General features: G+C 42.5%; 2 protein-coding genes across 4 annotated transcripts in view; one reads left to right on the top strand and one right to left on the bottom strand.

The window, feature by feature from the left end:
- Window positions 1-7,639, bottom strand: part of NUDCD1 (NudC domain containing 1) — a 119,191-nt gene extending 111,552 nt beyond the window's left edge. The window contains exon 1 of the mRNA XM_065398764.1: window positions 7,478-7,639. Within this exon, the coding sequence (XP_065254836.1) occupies window positions 7,478-7,595 (118 nt within the window). The 5' untranslated portion in view covers window positions 7,596-7,639. The remainder of the gene's footprint in view (window positions 1-7,477) is intronic.
- Window positions 7,640-7,946: 307 nt separating this feature from the next.
- On the top strand, window positions 7,947-16,329 carry ENY2 (ENY2 transcription and export complex 2 subunit). 3 transcript variants are annotated; one of them, XM_065399247.1, is made up of 6 exons: window positions 7,947-8,052; window positions 10,906-11,001; window positions 12,871-12,941; window positions 13,412-13,453; window positions 14,679-14,753; window positions 16,078-16,329. In XM_065399247.1, the coding sequence occupies exons 2-6, from the start codon at window positions 10,934-10,936 to the stop codon at window positions 16,152-16,154; spliced, it is 333 nt and encodes a 110-aa protein (XP_065255319.1). In that variant the 5' UTR covers window positions 7,947-8,052; window positions 10,906-10,933; the 3' UTR covers window positions 16,155-16,329. The 3 variants fall into 3 exon arrangements, with proteins under 3 accessions (XP_065255319.1, XP_065255321.1, XP_065255320.1); XM_065399248.1 differs by lacking the exon at window positions 7,947-8,052 and adding an exon at window positions 10,267-10,353; XM_065399249.1 differs by lacking the exon at window positions 13,412-13,453.
- Window positions 16,330-16,966: the final 637 nt, after the last annotated feature.

Genomic DNA, 16,966 nt, shown 5'->3' with positions numbered 1-16,966 from the left:
GTAAGGATTAAATCACTTAAAAACATGCCATTAAGGAAAGCAGGCTTCTGTATTCCTTTATTCATACATGACATATAAAACAGTTAGCTGAAAAAAAAAATTTTTCATCTGAAAAATACATAATGATTGGTGAAGTATTTTTACTGGATTCAGTTACTAAAAAAGATATTAAACAAATGAGATCTATTGTGCACTGCAATCACAAAACAGACTAAGCAAGACAAAATACAGCAGATATTAATTTACAAGAGAGAAAATATGTTAAGGGTTCATTCACAAATGATTTATGTCTATTGCAAGAACAATTTACATTAAATATATGTAAACCAATGGAATTATGAAGTAGAAAAAAAAACTTGTCAGTATTTTCTTCTGGAATATTTTTTGTGACAAGAAATTAAGTGACACAAAGACAGAAAAATACACCTCTGCCTGAGGTTCAATTCAGTTCTATGAGTCTAGGTGTAGAGCCCTGCCTATTCAATGACATTCATTCTCTGTTTCCCTATCAGCCTCTCTCTTATACCTCTTCCTCAGAGCAATAATGAAAGGGAAAGAACTTGAACTGGAGTTACTTGTTCTCTGGGGACCGGTCAGTGCCTCTGAACCCTGTAACAGGAACACCTATTTCATTCAACTGGACTGTGTTATTGTGCAGTTTTGTTGTCGCCTACCACACAATGACACTCGGCAGATGCATCTTCAAAAAAAAGGTTTTTAAAGTTGAAATTCAGAATGAAGGAAAGAGTAATTTGCAGAGTAAAGAAGAACATGTCATGAAAAAACTTAATTTCTAAATCCTTTACAAATGAAATACTTAATTTTTCACCAAAGCTAAAGAATGTTTATAATATGTGCATACATAGTTACAATATATAAAAACATTCACAATCAAAGACAATTTTTTGTAAAAGTTATAAACATACATTTAATAACCATATTATTTAATAACCCAGTTAATTTATTTCCCAACTTCACTGATTTATTTTAAAGAGTTGTCTCATCCTTTTATTTTCTAGGCTGGGGCTGTAACAGCAGATGGGAAGATTTCTTTATGTTTGAGAGCAGTCATTACCTTAGGCTCTCCAACATACAAACTTCCTTAAATATTTTTTACTCTTGGGGGAATTCTGTGCCCCTACGGATGCACAGCATTCATGTCCCCTGCAGATTTCTTTGCTTCGGTGCAGGAAAATGACTTTCTGACAGGGAAGCAAAGGGAAGCCACAAGAGCAGTCATGCAACTCTCCCCAGAAGTATGTTCTGGGTGCCCAGAGCAGCTGACAGAGAGGTAAATCACTGTGGGGCAGAACTGGGGAAAACCTGGCTGGTTGCTCCTACCCTGTGCCAGGCTCAGCTGCTAGTCCCGGCTGGGCTGGAGAGGACAGGACTTCCTCTTCTCCTGCGTGGCATCCGGGGCCGGGTCAGACCCACCCCCAGATTTCTCCCCAGGCTGCAGGAAGTTCTGCAAACTCCCCACCACCACCACCACCCCGCTTCTTGCGCCCATTGCTCCTCAGCTGCAGGGGGTGGGATAGCTGTATAGGGAGCTACTCCCCCATCCACCTAACTACGTGCATCCAGAGCCTCCTGCCAAGCCTCACCCCCCTGCACCTGGACCACCCAGACAAGCCACCTGCACCCAGATCCCCACCCCACTGAGCCCCACTCCCCCAGCATCTGGGGCCCCCACAAAACCCCCACACACCCAGACCCCCCTGCTGAGCTCTATCCCCCCCACACCTAGACCCTCCCACCCCCTGCTGAGCCCCAATTACCTTTACCTGGACCCCCCTGCAGAGTCCCATTACCATTGCACCCAGAACCCCCCCAACGAGCCCCTGTGTATCCAGATTCCTCCTGTACCCCCCACTGAGCTGCCTGCATCCAGATTGCCCCACACAGAACCTTCTCAGCTCACACCTGGATCCCCCCCACACTAAGCCCCTCCACACTTGGATTCTGCCGGGCTGAGCCTGCCTGCCCACACCTAGTGCACCTAGCAGAGGGACAGGGCCCTGGGGTATTTCTGGGGCAGGCCCAGTCCTTGCGCCATGTCAGGGTTGGGTGCAGCCTCACCACTGAGTCCGTGTCCTTGGGGGGAGCTGCAGAGTTATCTCCCACCTCTGTGCAGCCAGTGGCCTGTGCTCCCCAGTGCCACGCTGGAGCCTCCACATTTATTTGACAAATAAAATTTGCAAAATTTTAAAATATTGTGCGCACAGTTTTTAGTGTTTTGGAACAGAATGCCCTCAGGAATAATTTTTCAGAGATGACACCAGTTTGATCATCAAGAAAATGTCAAATGCATGTTTTTAATTAGGTGACACTTTCATCCATGTTCAGACATTTCTGGAGGAAAAAAAGTGTCTCATTATGTTTACCTCCATTTATTTATACTTAAAAAAAAGATTAGCGAGTATTTTTTTAATGTGCAAATTATACAGTCAAAATGAAATGGTTTTCTTTTGCACCCATATTGGACACAGGAGCATCATATTTAAGTCAGCTTGTGGACACTTTTGTTTAGGCTGAAATTTTCATGCTGAGAGTCTGCCTCAGGCTGACTTTTTTTGTTTGTTTGTTTGTTTTTTTAAATTTCAGCCAAAATGATTCAGCCATGTCTGAGAGGGAGACTAGGAAAAATACATTATTGTACACATTAAAACATTCTGGAGACCTTTTCTGAACAGGTCTAGTGCCCCCATGCTTTGAAGCATGCTTTGGAGCAGGGATTTAAAATTTGGCATTGGGTGGGATTTTTGCATTATGGAAGTACTTTTTGCAGTCCCTGTGAAAATCCACCTATATTTGGTTAAGTTAAAAGCCTTTGTAAAAATCAGTTTACACATGCTCAGGAAAGATTTCCTATATTTTAGCAATTCAATTCACTAAAGATCCCATCCACACTGAACATGCTCCAGTCTGGGACTGGGCACCTGAATGTAGAGCAGGGAGCCTGTCTCTTCTGTATTCTTAATGCCCCCTTGCTGAGCTCAATCAAAGTGGAGAAGGGAGCTGCCTGATTGGAATGCAGAGGGAACAAGGGAGGAACCTGAGTTGTGGATAGGACTGGGGTGTGGCAGGGAGGGGGAGAAGGAAACCAGCACTGGATCACTGACATGAAGCCAGGTGTGGAGACTGGAACTGGAAGCTGGGGGTGGGAATGAGGAGTTGGGAGACTGTGAACCAGTAAAGTGGAAGGAGGGAAGACCGAGATCAGATGAAGAGCCATGGGCAGGGATTGGGAGTAGGATGAGAAGCCCAAGGAGTGGAGGAGACTGGGACTAGCTAGGGGAAGAGAATGGGACTGAGATGAGAAGCCTGAGGTGGGGGAGACACAGAACTAGGGCCTTGGCTACACTCAGGACTTCCCAGCGCTGCGAGTGTAGTCGCGCCGCCAGCGCTGCGAGAGCTCTCTCGCAGCGCTGTAAGTACTCCACCTCTCCGAGGGGAATAGCTTGCAGCGCTGCGAGCGAGCGTGCAGCACTGCAGGTGCTGATTACACTGGTGCTTTACAGCGCTGTACTCACTGCGCTCGGGGGGGGGGGCGTTTTCACACCCCTGAGCGCAGCAAGTTGCAGCGCTGTACAGCGCCAGTGTAGCCAAGGCCTAGGACAGAACAATCTGTGCCGACTAGAATATACTTCCTTCCAGAGCCTGGAATGGAATCCAAGATTTGAGTCTCACCATTCCTCTGCTGACAGAAAATATCTGTGAAACTAACTGGCTAAGTGTCCCATCCCACCTCTAGTGCTGGTCCACACAGAGAATGACAACCTACTAATGCTATTAGTTACTCCATTAGCTCAAATAGCAGAGGTCTATGCAGTGGATCTGAAGGTTCCAACCCTGCTGATGAACCATGTGAGTGTCAACATAATGTGATGAAATTTGTCCTTTCAGTTTAATTTTTTAAATTTATTTAAATTTTAGCTTTCAATTTATACACAAAAAATGTTAATACATTAGGGGGTCCTGTGGAAAAAAATTGTATGTGACCATCAGAATGCATACACAAAAGGAGGCCAAATTAAAGTTGCATTATTGGCAACCTTAATTCTGGCTTTTGCTAACTTTGAGTGCTTAGTTTTACAACCTTAATAATAGTCTTAACAGTTTGTGTGTGCTCATGGTACACCTGAAGTCTTGCATTCATGTGCTTATACAATAGATTTCTCTCTCTTATCAAACTCAATTGTAAAAGAAAAGCCCTGATGAAGTCAAACAGTACTAACATAACTGTTTATCAATAACTTCATAGCAATGTAAACTGATACTGCACTATAAGTATCTAACAAAAAGTGGACAAGAAACTCCGATGGAACAGACTCTACCAAATAAATTAACCCAAGGTTCAGTCTGTAGAGTAAACCGAAACATAAAATAAATACACATATATAATACATAAGAGCAAGAATTCCAGATCAGACAACTGGTCTATTTAGGCTACTTTCCTGCCTCTGATTTTGGCCATCACACAGGTTCTAGTGTACTCTCATGAATAAAGTTCCACACATCAGTGTTTGAGGTTCTTTTACTGATCTTATTACTGCCATCATCTAAGAAGTGCTGCCAGAATAGAATACTGCAAACATCTCTGCATGTATCTTCAGGAAGCCTTAACTATTGCAATACTCTTAGGTTCCTCCAGTACAGCACATTGAACTCCATGATTACACCTCATGACTTCAATAGGACTCCACATGTGCACAGGATTCAATCTCATGGTCCCCAGTGCAGGATTAAGTCCTCAGACTACAACTTCTTCAGGACAGGGTCTCAGTCTTTCTACTGTACAGCACCTAGCATATTTTGGTCATTACTATAATATAAAATAATAAACTACACAAGGACTTTCAGCTACTCCAAAACCATCAACTAAAACTACAGCTATGTCTAATGTGCTCTTTGCATGGGCTGAACATTAAAGTCAAAGCACTTTACAGTCCTAAAACATCTTATTTATAAAAGATTTACAAAGTATGAAATCAAAACTGATCAATAAGATGTCTTGCCCATGACAACATGATTAATGTTTTATTACAAGACATGCCCTGAAACATGAAACAATACAGTGCATTATAACTATGCATATTGATTTTAATTATAAATAGAACTCTATCAGTTGAATAAGCCATTTTCCTTTCTGACCACATGTTGGGCTCAGATATGGAGAGCTTCAGTGATAAAAATTAGACCCTACTATATACAGGACTAAGAAATTGTAACCTGGGTGGAAAAGTAATTGACCTACCATTTATAAAATAAATCAAAGGTTTTCTGAAGACCATCTTCTGAAACCTCCACAGACAAACTTTGCAACTCAGCTACATTTATAGTAAAAAAATTAAAGACATACGCAAAATACGGTCATTTACCTTCATCTTGTCCTCCCATTCCATGCCTCAATTTCTTCTATTTCTTCACCTGATGGGTCCAATCGTAATCCTAGACTGCAAGCTCTCAGGGGCAGGATCTATTTTTATTTGCCGTTTGTACAGCGTCTAGCACAATGGTACTCTGATCCCTAACTGAGGTCTCTAGGCACTATTTGTTAACTGTATTACAATGACAACTGGCAATTTTTCCAAGCCTCAAACATCAAATTCTGTAAAATTCAAGCTTTAAGTTAAAAAAATAATAATAATATCCCCAGCACTGTTGATTGTGCAGGTAACCTTCCAAATGCTAACCAAGCATAAACCAATGCAGCGTTGTTTTGGTGATGCTAATTTTAATTCCCCCTCCCCCAAATCTCATAACATTTAGTGTTTTTCTTAAAGTTCCATCTTATAGCCATTTTATATAAAAATCTCAGCTTCTATTTAAAAAAAAATAGTACATCTTTAGCACTTATGACTGAAGAGACAAAGCTTGAAAACGTGAACCACACAAACAACGAGGAATCCAGTGGCACCTTAAAGACTAACAGATTTGGGCATAAGCTCTCAGGGGTAAAAAAACCCACTTCTTCAGATGCATGAACCACACAGGCTCAAAAACCAAAAGGAAAATTTAAAAAAAAAAAAAATTGTTTTTAAAAATCTCATGAATTTTTAAAGCAACAGAGGGTCCTGTGGCACCTTTAAGACTAACAGAAGTATTGGGAGCATAAGCTTTCATGGGTAAGAACCTCACTTCTTCAGATGTCTTGCATCTGAAGAAGTGAGGTTCTTACCCACGAAAGCTTATGCTCCCAATACTTCTGTTAGTCTTAAAGGTGCCACAGGACCCTCTATTGCTTTTTACAGATTCAGACTAACACGGCTACCCCTCTGATACATGAATTTTTAAGGTAATCTTATGATTTTGAGGTCCAGTTCATGATTTTTAAACACTTAAGGTTGGCAATACTAGGGTCTGTATCTCTGCTACTGCTCATAATTTTCCCAAGCAGCTGAGAGAGTGAAATTAGAAGACCTCAAGGTCAGTTTCAGAGCTACTGTTGGGTGAGCAGCTTTGAAACTAACAAAAAACATGTAAATTTCACCTGCGACTGTTCATATCTTAAGGCGGGATATAAAGACAGACACTAGCACTGTTCACCCGGAACAAGGACTCCCAAAAAAATACAGGCTGAGGGAAAAGTACAGAAAAACTTCAACCCATAAGAGTCTGGGAGACAGACTGTCAGAAGTCTCAGAATGGGAAGGTAAAAAATGGGCTCCTCCTTCCCTTCCAGAAACCAGAAGATCTGAGGGCTTCAAATTCATCAGGACACCTATTAGGAAGAGGTTGATATAAAAGATGGAGCCCAGTGCAGGCTCCAAGGACCACACTACAAGAGGACATCACTATACTACTGATGAAGGCGTATGGGGAGAGGGGAGTATTACAGCCACAACCATGTGTTAACGAAATATTAACGATGAAATGCTAAAACCCCCAAAGCCAACAAAACTCAGAAGTTACTTGCAGACTGACAGAGGCTCTAGAGAAAGCGCAGGCCTACACCAGGAGTACTAGAGACTTCTGCCAGAACAGCTCTATCAGCGGAGGATGACAACCCTGACCACACAGGCGATCTCTGCCTGTACTGCACACGTGGCTCTAGAGGCGAATGCCCCAAAACCTGGAACACACACCTTAAAAGTTTCCCAGCCGGCCTGGGGCTTTCCGAGGCGAGGGGTTGTCCCAAGGCCCCGGAGAACGTTTACCCAACACCTGCCCTGCAGGCGAGCACAATAGCAGCTTGCCAGCCACCTGGGGCGGGAATGACTTTACCCCGCACGGACGGGCGGCAGAGCAAAGCAACCCGCGGCGGGAAGGCTTCAGCCAGGGCAAACAAACGCCGGCTCCTGCAAGGAGAGACCCAGACCCAGACCCAGTAGCACCCGCAGCGCTGCCGCGGCGGGGTTCCCCTGCCAGCGGCATCTCCCCACTCAGGAGCCCCAAGACCCCTCCTCCCCCGCGACCCTGCCCTTTCGCGGCCGCGGCCGCGCCCCCGCCGCCACGTTTCCCCAGCGCCCCTCACCCGAGTCCAGCCCCAGCTGGTAGCAGGCCAGCGGCTCCAGGGAGAGCTTGTAGCCCTCGAACTTGGGGTCCAAGAGCAGCCGCTTCACGCGCAGGGAGCAGTTGGCCGCCGCCTCCATCCCCCCGGCCAGGCCCGAAGTTACTGCCTGCGACGAGGGAGAAAGTTTGGAAGGAAACTGTGTGCGTGAAGCGAGGCGCCTCACTGGCTCAGGTAAGGAGCATGCAGAGCGTGGAGCACCATGGGAATGGTAGTTTTAGAGCTCTAACCGCAAGGGATCGCTGCTGTCAGTCGCCAGGCATGTCGGGAGTTGTATGCCGCACGGGGGTGGCCAGAAGGTGGGGCATGCTGGGAGTTGTAGTTCTAGCCTCCTAGGGCACCGGCACGTCCGAGCGCCCAGACCTTAGGACATACTGGAAGTTGTAGTTTTTAAACTGAACAAGGGACGACGTTGTCCCGCACTCCATTTCCCAAGATCCCCCGCGCGAAGGGAAGGGCAGGAGCTTGGCAGGGCTGGGTTCTCCCTGGGAGACGGCGTCGCCTTCTCCTCCCACAGAGCTGGGCGCGCCGCCGCGGGGGTGAGTCCCGGGGTCCTGAGCGAACCGGTCGCGGGGTTCGACTCTCCGCAGGAGGGGCCGGGGGCGCGCTCAGAGTGGGCAGGGAGCCGCGGGACTCGGCTTGAAGTCCCCGCCCCCACCCCCGCCGCGCGGCTGGGTTCCCGGCTCTGGGGCCAGGCCCGCGCTTCCCCACGCCGCGAGGCGCAAAGGGCTGCCATAGTGACTGGCCTGGCTTTGGGGCTCCTGCGAGCCTTGGCTTGGCGCCGTGCTCCCCGGGCCGGGCGGCGGCGCTGTGGCTACCCCTCCCCCGCAGTAGGCGTAGCTCAGCCCCGACTACGGTTACCAGATGTCCTGGTTTTAAAGGGACAGAGAGTCCTAGAGTCCTGTTTTGGGGAACTTTTTCTTATATAGGCGCATATTACCCCCCCGGCTCCCTGTCCCGTTTTTTCACAGTTGCTGTCTTGTCACCCTAGCCCCGACCCACAGGGCCTGGGGGAAGGTCGGGAGGGGCGGGTCACTCGCTGGCAGGGGGGATGGGGAGAAGGTAGGTCACTGGCTGGAGAGAAGTGGGGGTCTGGTCATTGCCCGGGGGGGATGATCACTGGGTGGGGGGTGGGGAGAAGATAGGTCACTGGGCGGGGAAGTGGGGGAGTAAGGGGTCTGGTCACTGGCTGATGGTGGAAGTTGGGAGGGAGAAGACAGGTAACTAGCCGGGAGGGAGGGGGTCTGGTCACTGGCTGGGGGTAGGGAGACGGCAGGTTATTGGGGAGTGGTGCTGGTTTTCCCTCTCCATCAGATGTGCTATGGAGTCTCTACCCTGTGGAGGCTCGGGGGTGTGGGGTACAAAGGCCCTCTGGTTGAAGGTTATCTGAAACTCAGCTCTTCTAACTTTATAGTACCTCACCCCCACTTTGCTAAATCTGTGCTGCCGTCCTGGTGCTGGCTGTTGCATCATTACACAGGGAGGTGAGAGCAATCAGCTCAGTAGGACTGACACAAGCACAGCTGAATTTGATGGTCTCCAGTTTCTTATTTGACCATGTCATAGAACCACTCCATAGTTCAGGGCAGATAGCAGCCTTTCCTCAAATCAGGGCTGAAATACCAGATCTCGAGGTAAGGTGATAAAGTTGTGGGTATGAAGTGGCTCAAGTGAGTTCTGTTAGTCCTTTCATGAAAATTAAACTATATTTGTTTATCTGTCCTCCCTTTCCTTTAGTGGTGGAGAAATTATCATGTGTACATATTATCACAGGCAGCTCTGGTATTTAGGAGCAAAAGTTTTCTACATACCTTCATCAAAATATCTGGCAATCTCTTATTAGAGCCATGAATTTAATGACTAGCGAGACAAGGTGGATGAGGTAATATCTTTTACAATAGAACCTCAGAGTTACAAACACTGGAGTTACTCATTTGGAACTGCAAGTATGCAATCAGGCAGCAGCAGAGACCAAAAAAAAAAAAAAATGCAAATACAGTATAGTACTGTATTAAATGTAAACTACTAAAAAAGAAAAAGGGAAAGTTTAAAAAAAAAAAAACATTTGACAAGGTAAGGAAACTGTTTCTATGCTTGTTTTATTTCAGTGGGTCTCAAACTTTTTTACTGGTGACCGCATTCATATCGCAAGCCTTTGGGTGTGACCCCCCTCCCCAATACATTAAACACCCTTTTAAATATATTTAACACCATTATAAATGCTGGAGGCAAGCTGGGTTTGGGGTGGAGGTTGACAGCTCGCGACCCCCCATGTAATGACCTCGTGACCCCCTGAGGGGTCCCGACCCCCAGTTTGAGAACCCCTGTTTTATTTAAATTAAGATGGATAAAAGCAGCATTTTTCTTCTGAATACTAAAGTTTCAAAGCTGTATTAAGTCAATGTTCAGTTGTAAACGTTTGAAAGAACAACCATAACGTTTTGTTCAGAGTTATGAACAATCTCCATTCCTGAGGTGTTCAGAACTCTGAGATTCTACTGTATTGGACCAATTTCTGTTGGTGATGGAGACAAGCTTTTGAGCTTACATGGAGCTCTTCCGGTCTGAAGAAGAGCTCTGTCTGAGTTCAGTACTTTTCTTACCAACAGAAGTTGATCCAACAAAAGACATTACCTCACCCACCTTGTGACTCAAATATCCTGGGACCAACATTGCTACAGCACCACTGCACACAACTTTAAGAACTGTGACAATTTTTTCTCTTTTTACCAGAATTCTAAAGTGGAGGTGACTGTGCAGAAAACACTAGTTAATCAGGAAGCAAAGATTATTGTATACCGTTTGACTGGGTCATCAGCAGTGAACAGTAGTTTCTGAATGTATGTGAGGACAGTAAGGTTCATTCATATGTGATCACCTTGCTGAGTTCTGTTAATCAGTATTTCTGATATAAACAATGTGTGACTGATGACTTATTGTGACTGTCTTCAGTAAGTTTAGTTAACATCTTTCTCTTGTCTAATTGTGTAAATTAAACAAATGCCAAAAACTGAGGGGTTACACTCAAAATGCTGCAGCTGCGCCGCTGTAGTGCTTCAGTGTAGGTGCTGCCTATGCTGACAGGAGGGGTTCTCCTATTGGTAATCCACCTTTTTGAGATGGTTGCCAGATTGCCGAAAGAATTCTTCGGTCAATCTAGCACTGTATACATGGGGACCTAGGTTGGCTTAACAATGCTACTCAGGGGAGAGGATTTTCCACACCTCTGACTGACGTAGTTAAGCCGAACTAATTTTCTACTGTAGACCAGGCCTAACAGACTGTAGAGAGCGTAAGGGAAACTTAATTGTTTAATTACATACATGTTTTCTTATGTTGCAAATGACTAGTAAGCAATGCTATTAAAAAATTTTTTTTATATAATTTTATAGATTTGCTGTGGAAATCTAGGTTTTCAAAATGAATAAAGATGCACAGATGAGAGCAACTATTAACCAAAAACTAATAGAAACAGGAGAGCGAGAACGGTAAGTAGATTTTTTTTTTCTTATATGGTTTTTATGCTCATTAAATGTCATAAAATGATATAGCATGAAGGATGTCCTAAAAAGTAAAAAAGGCGAAATCCCTTCTATAATTGTAAATGCTGCAAAACAGTAGGGAAAATCTTGTGTATTATACCAGTAAAGAAGACTTAATTAAAATATTCAAAAATAAGGAAAAATAAACCCTCTCGGCCAGTTTTTAACTAAAACAAAAAAGCTGGTAAAATAATAAGAGGTGGGAAAGTTGGCTTATAAATCCCAAGTGAACACCAGGGTTGTTGTTAATGGAGAAAACATCTTTATTGGATCTAAAATTACACGATTAAACAACGAGGTTGCAATTTATTCTTTTTTTGGGCCAAGAGGGAGAGGTGCACTTTCCTTTTTCTGTGTTCGAATTTCTTCCCTCATGCTTCTGTATGAGAGAAGAATATGAATATCTCTCATTTAGACTTTCAGCTATCTAGTTAACAGTGAATTGGTAGCCAGAAGAGACTGGATAATAGAATTTCTAAGCTATAACTTATTTTCTTTGCTTTCTCAACTCTCTTCTTCCTCCTCCCTCTCTTTCACCCTTCATACTATATGCACTGTTTCTCCCTCTTTGTCAGAATGTTCTAAGTTTAAAATCCCTTGCATCAGTGGATCTCCAACTCCTTCATTTTCTGAGACCCTTGAAAGAGAGAGGTCCTCTCTCATGGACATTTTCCTTCCCATTATCATGTTTTGTGAATCACTGCCATGTTACTTTTCGCTTGTTCCCCTCCTAGTTGTGATGATGTATTTTGGAATAGTGCTTTGAAAAAATGCACACTTGCTACTAGGATGCTTAAAAGGATAATGAGGCATTGTTTACTCTTAAATCAGAGTAAAATAAGTTTTTATCAACTTTTTTGGCAGGAGGAGTGGAGAGAAATTGTTTCCCTAAAATATTATTGCACAAATAAAATCTAAGCACAGTATCAGGATTGTGTTCTGTTACATACAGTGGTGGAGCAGTAGAATTTTTTCTTGAATTCAAATTATCCAAAACAGCAAAGCAACCACAATTGGTTTTAATTTGGTCTTCCAGAATCCCCTACCTTGTCCTTCCTCATCCAAACATTTTACCTCTTAACATCTTACTGGTCAAAGAGGACTAGACTTCACACTTCAGACTGCTGGGCCAACTCCTTCAGTCAAAAATGGGGGATGGCTTGAGCAAAGCAGGATGGTCGAAGGCTAAGTGCGCTCCCAGCCCATGTAGTAAAGGACCGAAATTTCTGCTACTAAGCCACTATGCTAGTTTACCACATCTTATTTTAATTTGTTTCTCCTTCACCTCTTTACGTATTAGTCTGCTGCTTTCCCATATCCAGCGTACCCCCTGGCAGTAAAGGAGGGTTGCTCCTGTGCTTCTTCACCAATAGCTGAAGGAACAAAATAGAGTGAAACTGTCTTGAATCCTTTTCAGTTTTGTTCTGCACTTGTTGATTGTGCTGAGAGGAGGTTATATACCAGGCTTGCTCCCCCTTTCCCAGACTTCTCTGATGATAAAAATATCATAGGATATTCAGTGCCCAGTTTAAATCTCCAATGAAAACATAGTTTGGATACGTCAAATTCAGAGTTACAAGTGTTTCTTTGAAATCATGTCACTTACACTGAAAGTCACTTACACTTACTCCTGGCCATCTTGGATCCCTTTGAATACAGTAGCTTATTTTATTTCCCAGCATGAATTAGTGTGCAGCTGTGCCTACAAAGGCTTACAGTGATGTATTTTTTATAACCTGCTTTGAAGTGAAATATTCTTTCTTTGCAGTTAAAAACACTTTTTCTTCTAGTAAGTTTACTTTGTCATCTTTACAGCCTTAAAGAGCTGCTGAGAGCCAAATTAATTGAATGTGGCTGGAAGGATCAGTTGAAGGCACACTGTAAAGGTAATTAAGGTTAACTACATTCAACACCCTTAGTTATTGCCTAAGGTAAGAGAATAGGTACATCACTTCTAGCCAAATAAGAGTTCCAGATGAAAGCTTGAATACCTGAAGGTCAGTGTGAATAAGATAGAGATGATGCTATTGGGCAAGAGAGCATCTCAGACAAAAGTTGGAGGCAGGGTATGAATGCTTTCTTATGGGATACTTTCTCACTACAACTGTACTCACATTGGTGATTTGTAGTTTTGGAATCATCTTGGATGTATCTCTGTTCACCAATTCTCAGGCAACCTGGGTAGCCCAAAATGCATTTTCACATCTTTGGCTGATGCTGACTTTTTGAAATTTCCTCTGATTTGGACTTCATTGTAGTTGCCAAGGTCTGTTGTATTTAAGCTTCTAAAATGTGTGACTGCTTGATTGCTAACGTCTAAAGAACTGATTCTGATACAGTTTTTCATTTTGACAAGTCATTTTCATGTCACAAGAGGATAAAAGCAGCAAGCAGAGAGGTATGCCATAAATAATAGTCTGTGCTAGATAAAATTTATTTAAAAACCATTGATGCCTCCCAGGACAACTAAGATATTTTCTGCAGATGTGTTTGTATGGGAGGGAGGAGTGTTTGTGCATTTATTTCTTTTTTGTGAAAAATTTTCATGAAAACAAAATCCCCGATTTAGATGAAGGAAAACAGCATCAGATTAACTGCTAATTACCAAAATGTTGTTTTCAAGTGTCGATAGTAAAGGTAAATACTGAATGTATTAAATTTAAATAAAATTCTTATTATCAAAATGGTCAGCTTCCATGGAGGGCTAGCAGCTTTCTAAACCAGCACATGATTGTTTTCCTGTTAAAAGCAAAACAAAGAAAACTTTGAATATCGACTTTTAAAGTTTCTTCTGATAAGATTTACTGTGCCCAAATGGCATTTTTGATGGCAGTCACAGTACAGTTTTCAGTAGTTTATAGTGCTAGGATTATTCAGTTCTATTCTCAACTGAAACATTTTACAGTATTGGTTACAACAGTCATTATTTACAAATGCAGAGCACATTCCAGCAGTGCAGAACTATGCTCATCAAAGTTGAAATTCCTTTCAGCATTGGGTTCTGCATTTCCCAAAAGTATTTACTATATTTAAGGAAAGTGATTTTCTGAAAAATAATCCTAATATGTATATGAACACACTAAAACATGAACAGGGAGAATACTGTGAACATGTTTGCTATAGACCTGATCTTTCTAAAGGAGTACTTTCAAAATTGCTGTTATATTCCTGAGCAATTGACAGTATAGTATTAGTGTGTTTATCTCTTTAATTGTCTTCAAATCTTTACAATCGTGCTTCTGGTTAATGTTACATATAATATTTAACTGAAATTAGAGACTTGTAAATAATTGCTGCATTGCTACATGCCCAGACAGTGCCTGTCATTGGTATATACAGGATAGATTTGCTAAATGGTGGTCAAGTGAGCTTATTGATCTGTGCGCTTGTCTTTTCAGGTTCTTATACCACGCCCACTGATATAGTAATCTGAACGCCATAATATGAATTAGACTAAATCCACAGTAGGATAACATATATATGATTAATTATATGATGATATATAGGATTACATATATATGATTAACCTACATATGCAGGTTTTGTATTATAATATTTGAATAGGCCTGTTTTTCTAATTAATGGATTTAAACTATTCAAGTGGTTTTCTTGGTCTTCCCTAGATGTAATCAAAGAAAAGGGGTTAGAGCATGTTACTGTTGATGACTTGGTGGCAGAAATCACTCCCAAAGGTAGAGGTAAGAAAAGTAATGTCATTTAATGCAAAAAATAACCATTAATGCCACACTAAGCTTACACATTTAAATACTCTAGAAACTTTGTCTAAGCACCAATAACTTTAACACATTGCATATAGAGGAAACTATATAATAGCCTAACTAGTAATCACAAATGGGCTACATGTGTAAATTCATATTGCCATGAAAGCCTTATCGTTTCTGCGCTGACTCATGTATTTAAAATAAATCTTTTTATATGTAACTTTCTTTTAAAAAGACAGCAAAATCTGCTTAACAATTAAATGCCCCAGTGGTCTCGTTGACCGTAGTAGAATTGTGTGTGTGTGGTGTATGGGAGAGATGTGTTCATATCTCTGTTGTTTTGGCTGGAGACCTCTGTGAGGCTGGGTTAACAGGTCAGTGGAATATCGGGGGGAGATAACAAGAGCAGCAGCAAGAGAGACAATTTGCATCTCATGAAGAAAAGTGCTTTGTGTTATAGTCTCCTTTTTGCAGTCCATTCAGTTACCCCACAGCCAGTCAGGCCATCTAGGAAACCTCTAGTGTTAAAGAAGATAAAGCTGCTAATAAACAAACTAACAAAAAAATGCCTATTTAATATGCTCAGAAATGAAACCTCTGAATTCCTGTTTTCGTCCCCTGGCTATTCACCATGATAGAATTCCCCTAGCTCAGCAGTTCTCAAACTGTGGGTCGGGACCCCAAAGTGGGTTGGGACCCCATTTTAATGTGATTACCAGGGCTGGCATTAGACTTGCTGGGGCCAGAGGCCGAAGCCCGAGCCCCACAGCCCTAGGGCTGAAGCCCAAGGTCTTCAGTCCTGGGCGGCTGGGCTCAGGTTACAGGCCCCCTGCCCAGGGAAGCCCTTGGGCTTCAGCTTTGGCCAGCTTGCCAGCCTGGGGCAGCGGGGCTCAGCCTTTCTCACCCCTCACCCCTGCCTGCTTGGGCAAGCTCAGGTTTCGGTACTCCCTCCTGAGGTTATGTAGTAATTTTTGTTGTCAGAAAGGAGTTGCGTTGTCAGAAGGGTGCAATGAAATTTGAGAACTGCTGCCCTAGCTCTTCAGTTTGAGAACAGAGCTTATGAGGTAGAAAGTGAGTCAGATCCTTTGCTGCTGATTGCATCCCACCTATTGCCAAATATAAATCCTTCCTTCTTCTGCTCTCCAACCCCAACAGGAGACTGCTGAATTGGCTTGGTGGCGTTCTAGGAAAGTCTATCATGCATCAACAGAATTGCAGGGGCAACTTATGATATACTGCGCTGCATATATCTTTTTCTTTTTTCCCTATTTCTTACCTGCTTTTTTTATTTGTATTTCAGCCTTGGTACCAGACAGTGTAAAGAAAGAACTCCTACAAAGAATAAGAACTTTCCTTGCCCAGCATGCCAGTCTTTAAGATTGACATTAATTCTGAGTACAGTATTTTTGTGTTTCTGTATTATGTAAGTCATGCCAGAAATTGGAATACATTTTTCATGTTTTAGAATTTAAGTTCATTTTTGTATGATTAGTTACAAGTGTTTCATTACACTGCATTAATTTCTTAAACTTGCTGTTTTAATTAAAAAAAAAAAAAACTTTTGTGGTTATGTGTGTTTTGAAGGCTCTTATCTTCTGTTATACTGAGTGATTTTTAAGCTGGTGACATGTTAATTTCCAGGCATCTTTTGCTACTTTGCACTAAGTCATTACGTTAAGTCAATGCATTTTTTATGATTTTTGAATACATCAACCTGGTAAGTACAAACACATTCACTCTTTCAAAATTGTGTGTAAATATAATAGAAATGCAGATCTGAAAAAAGTAAATATCTGGACAATAGAACACAGTATTCTATTGTATAAATCCTTTTTAGTATGGTTAATAGTTGGATAGCACCAAGGAAAATAAGGACTCTGTACAAAATTCTGTTGATGACATTCTTCCCACCAAGTACTTAACCAATATCCCATATGGTGATAGAAAGTTACAAAAAGTGCTTTCTTTGGAGTTTTTTTAGGTATATAATTTATAGGACTTCTGGATAATAATTGAACCTGGATTCACATTCCAACTTTACCAAAAGATGCTTTAACTTCTTTCTTTAGTTAAAAAGAAATGCCGCTACTGCTGCATAACAACTGCAGTGTTTCATCCTTACAGCATTCCAGTGGTGTATGAGATCCAGATATGCTTCAGTATACTTCATATACTGAGGCCCTTCTGGA

This window comes from Emys orbicularis, chromosome 2, assembly GCF_028017835.1.
Source record: "Emys orbicularis isolate rEmyOrb1 chromosome 2, rEmyOrb1.hap1, whole genome shotgun sequence".
Classification (NCBI taxonomy): domain Eukaryota; kingdom Metazoa; phylum Chordata; order Testudines; family Emydidae; genus Emys; species Emys orbicularis.
Note: the sequence above shows the minus strand (reverse complement) of the source record. Positions and strands in the feature narration are given on the sequence as shown.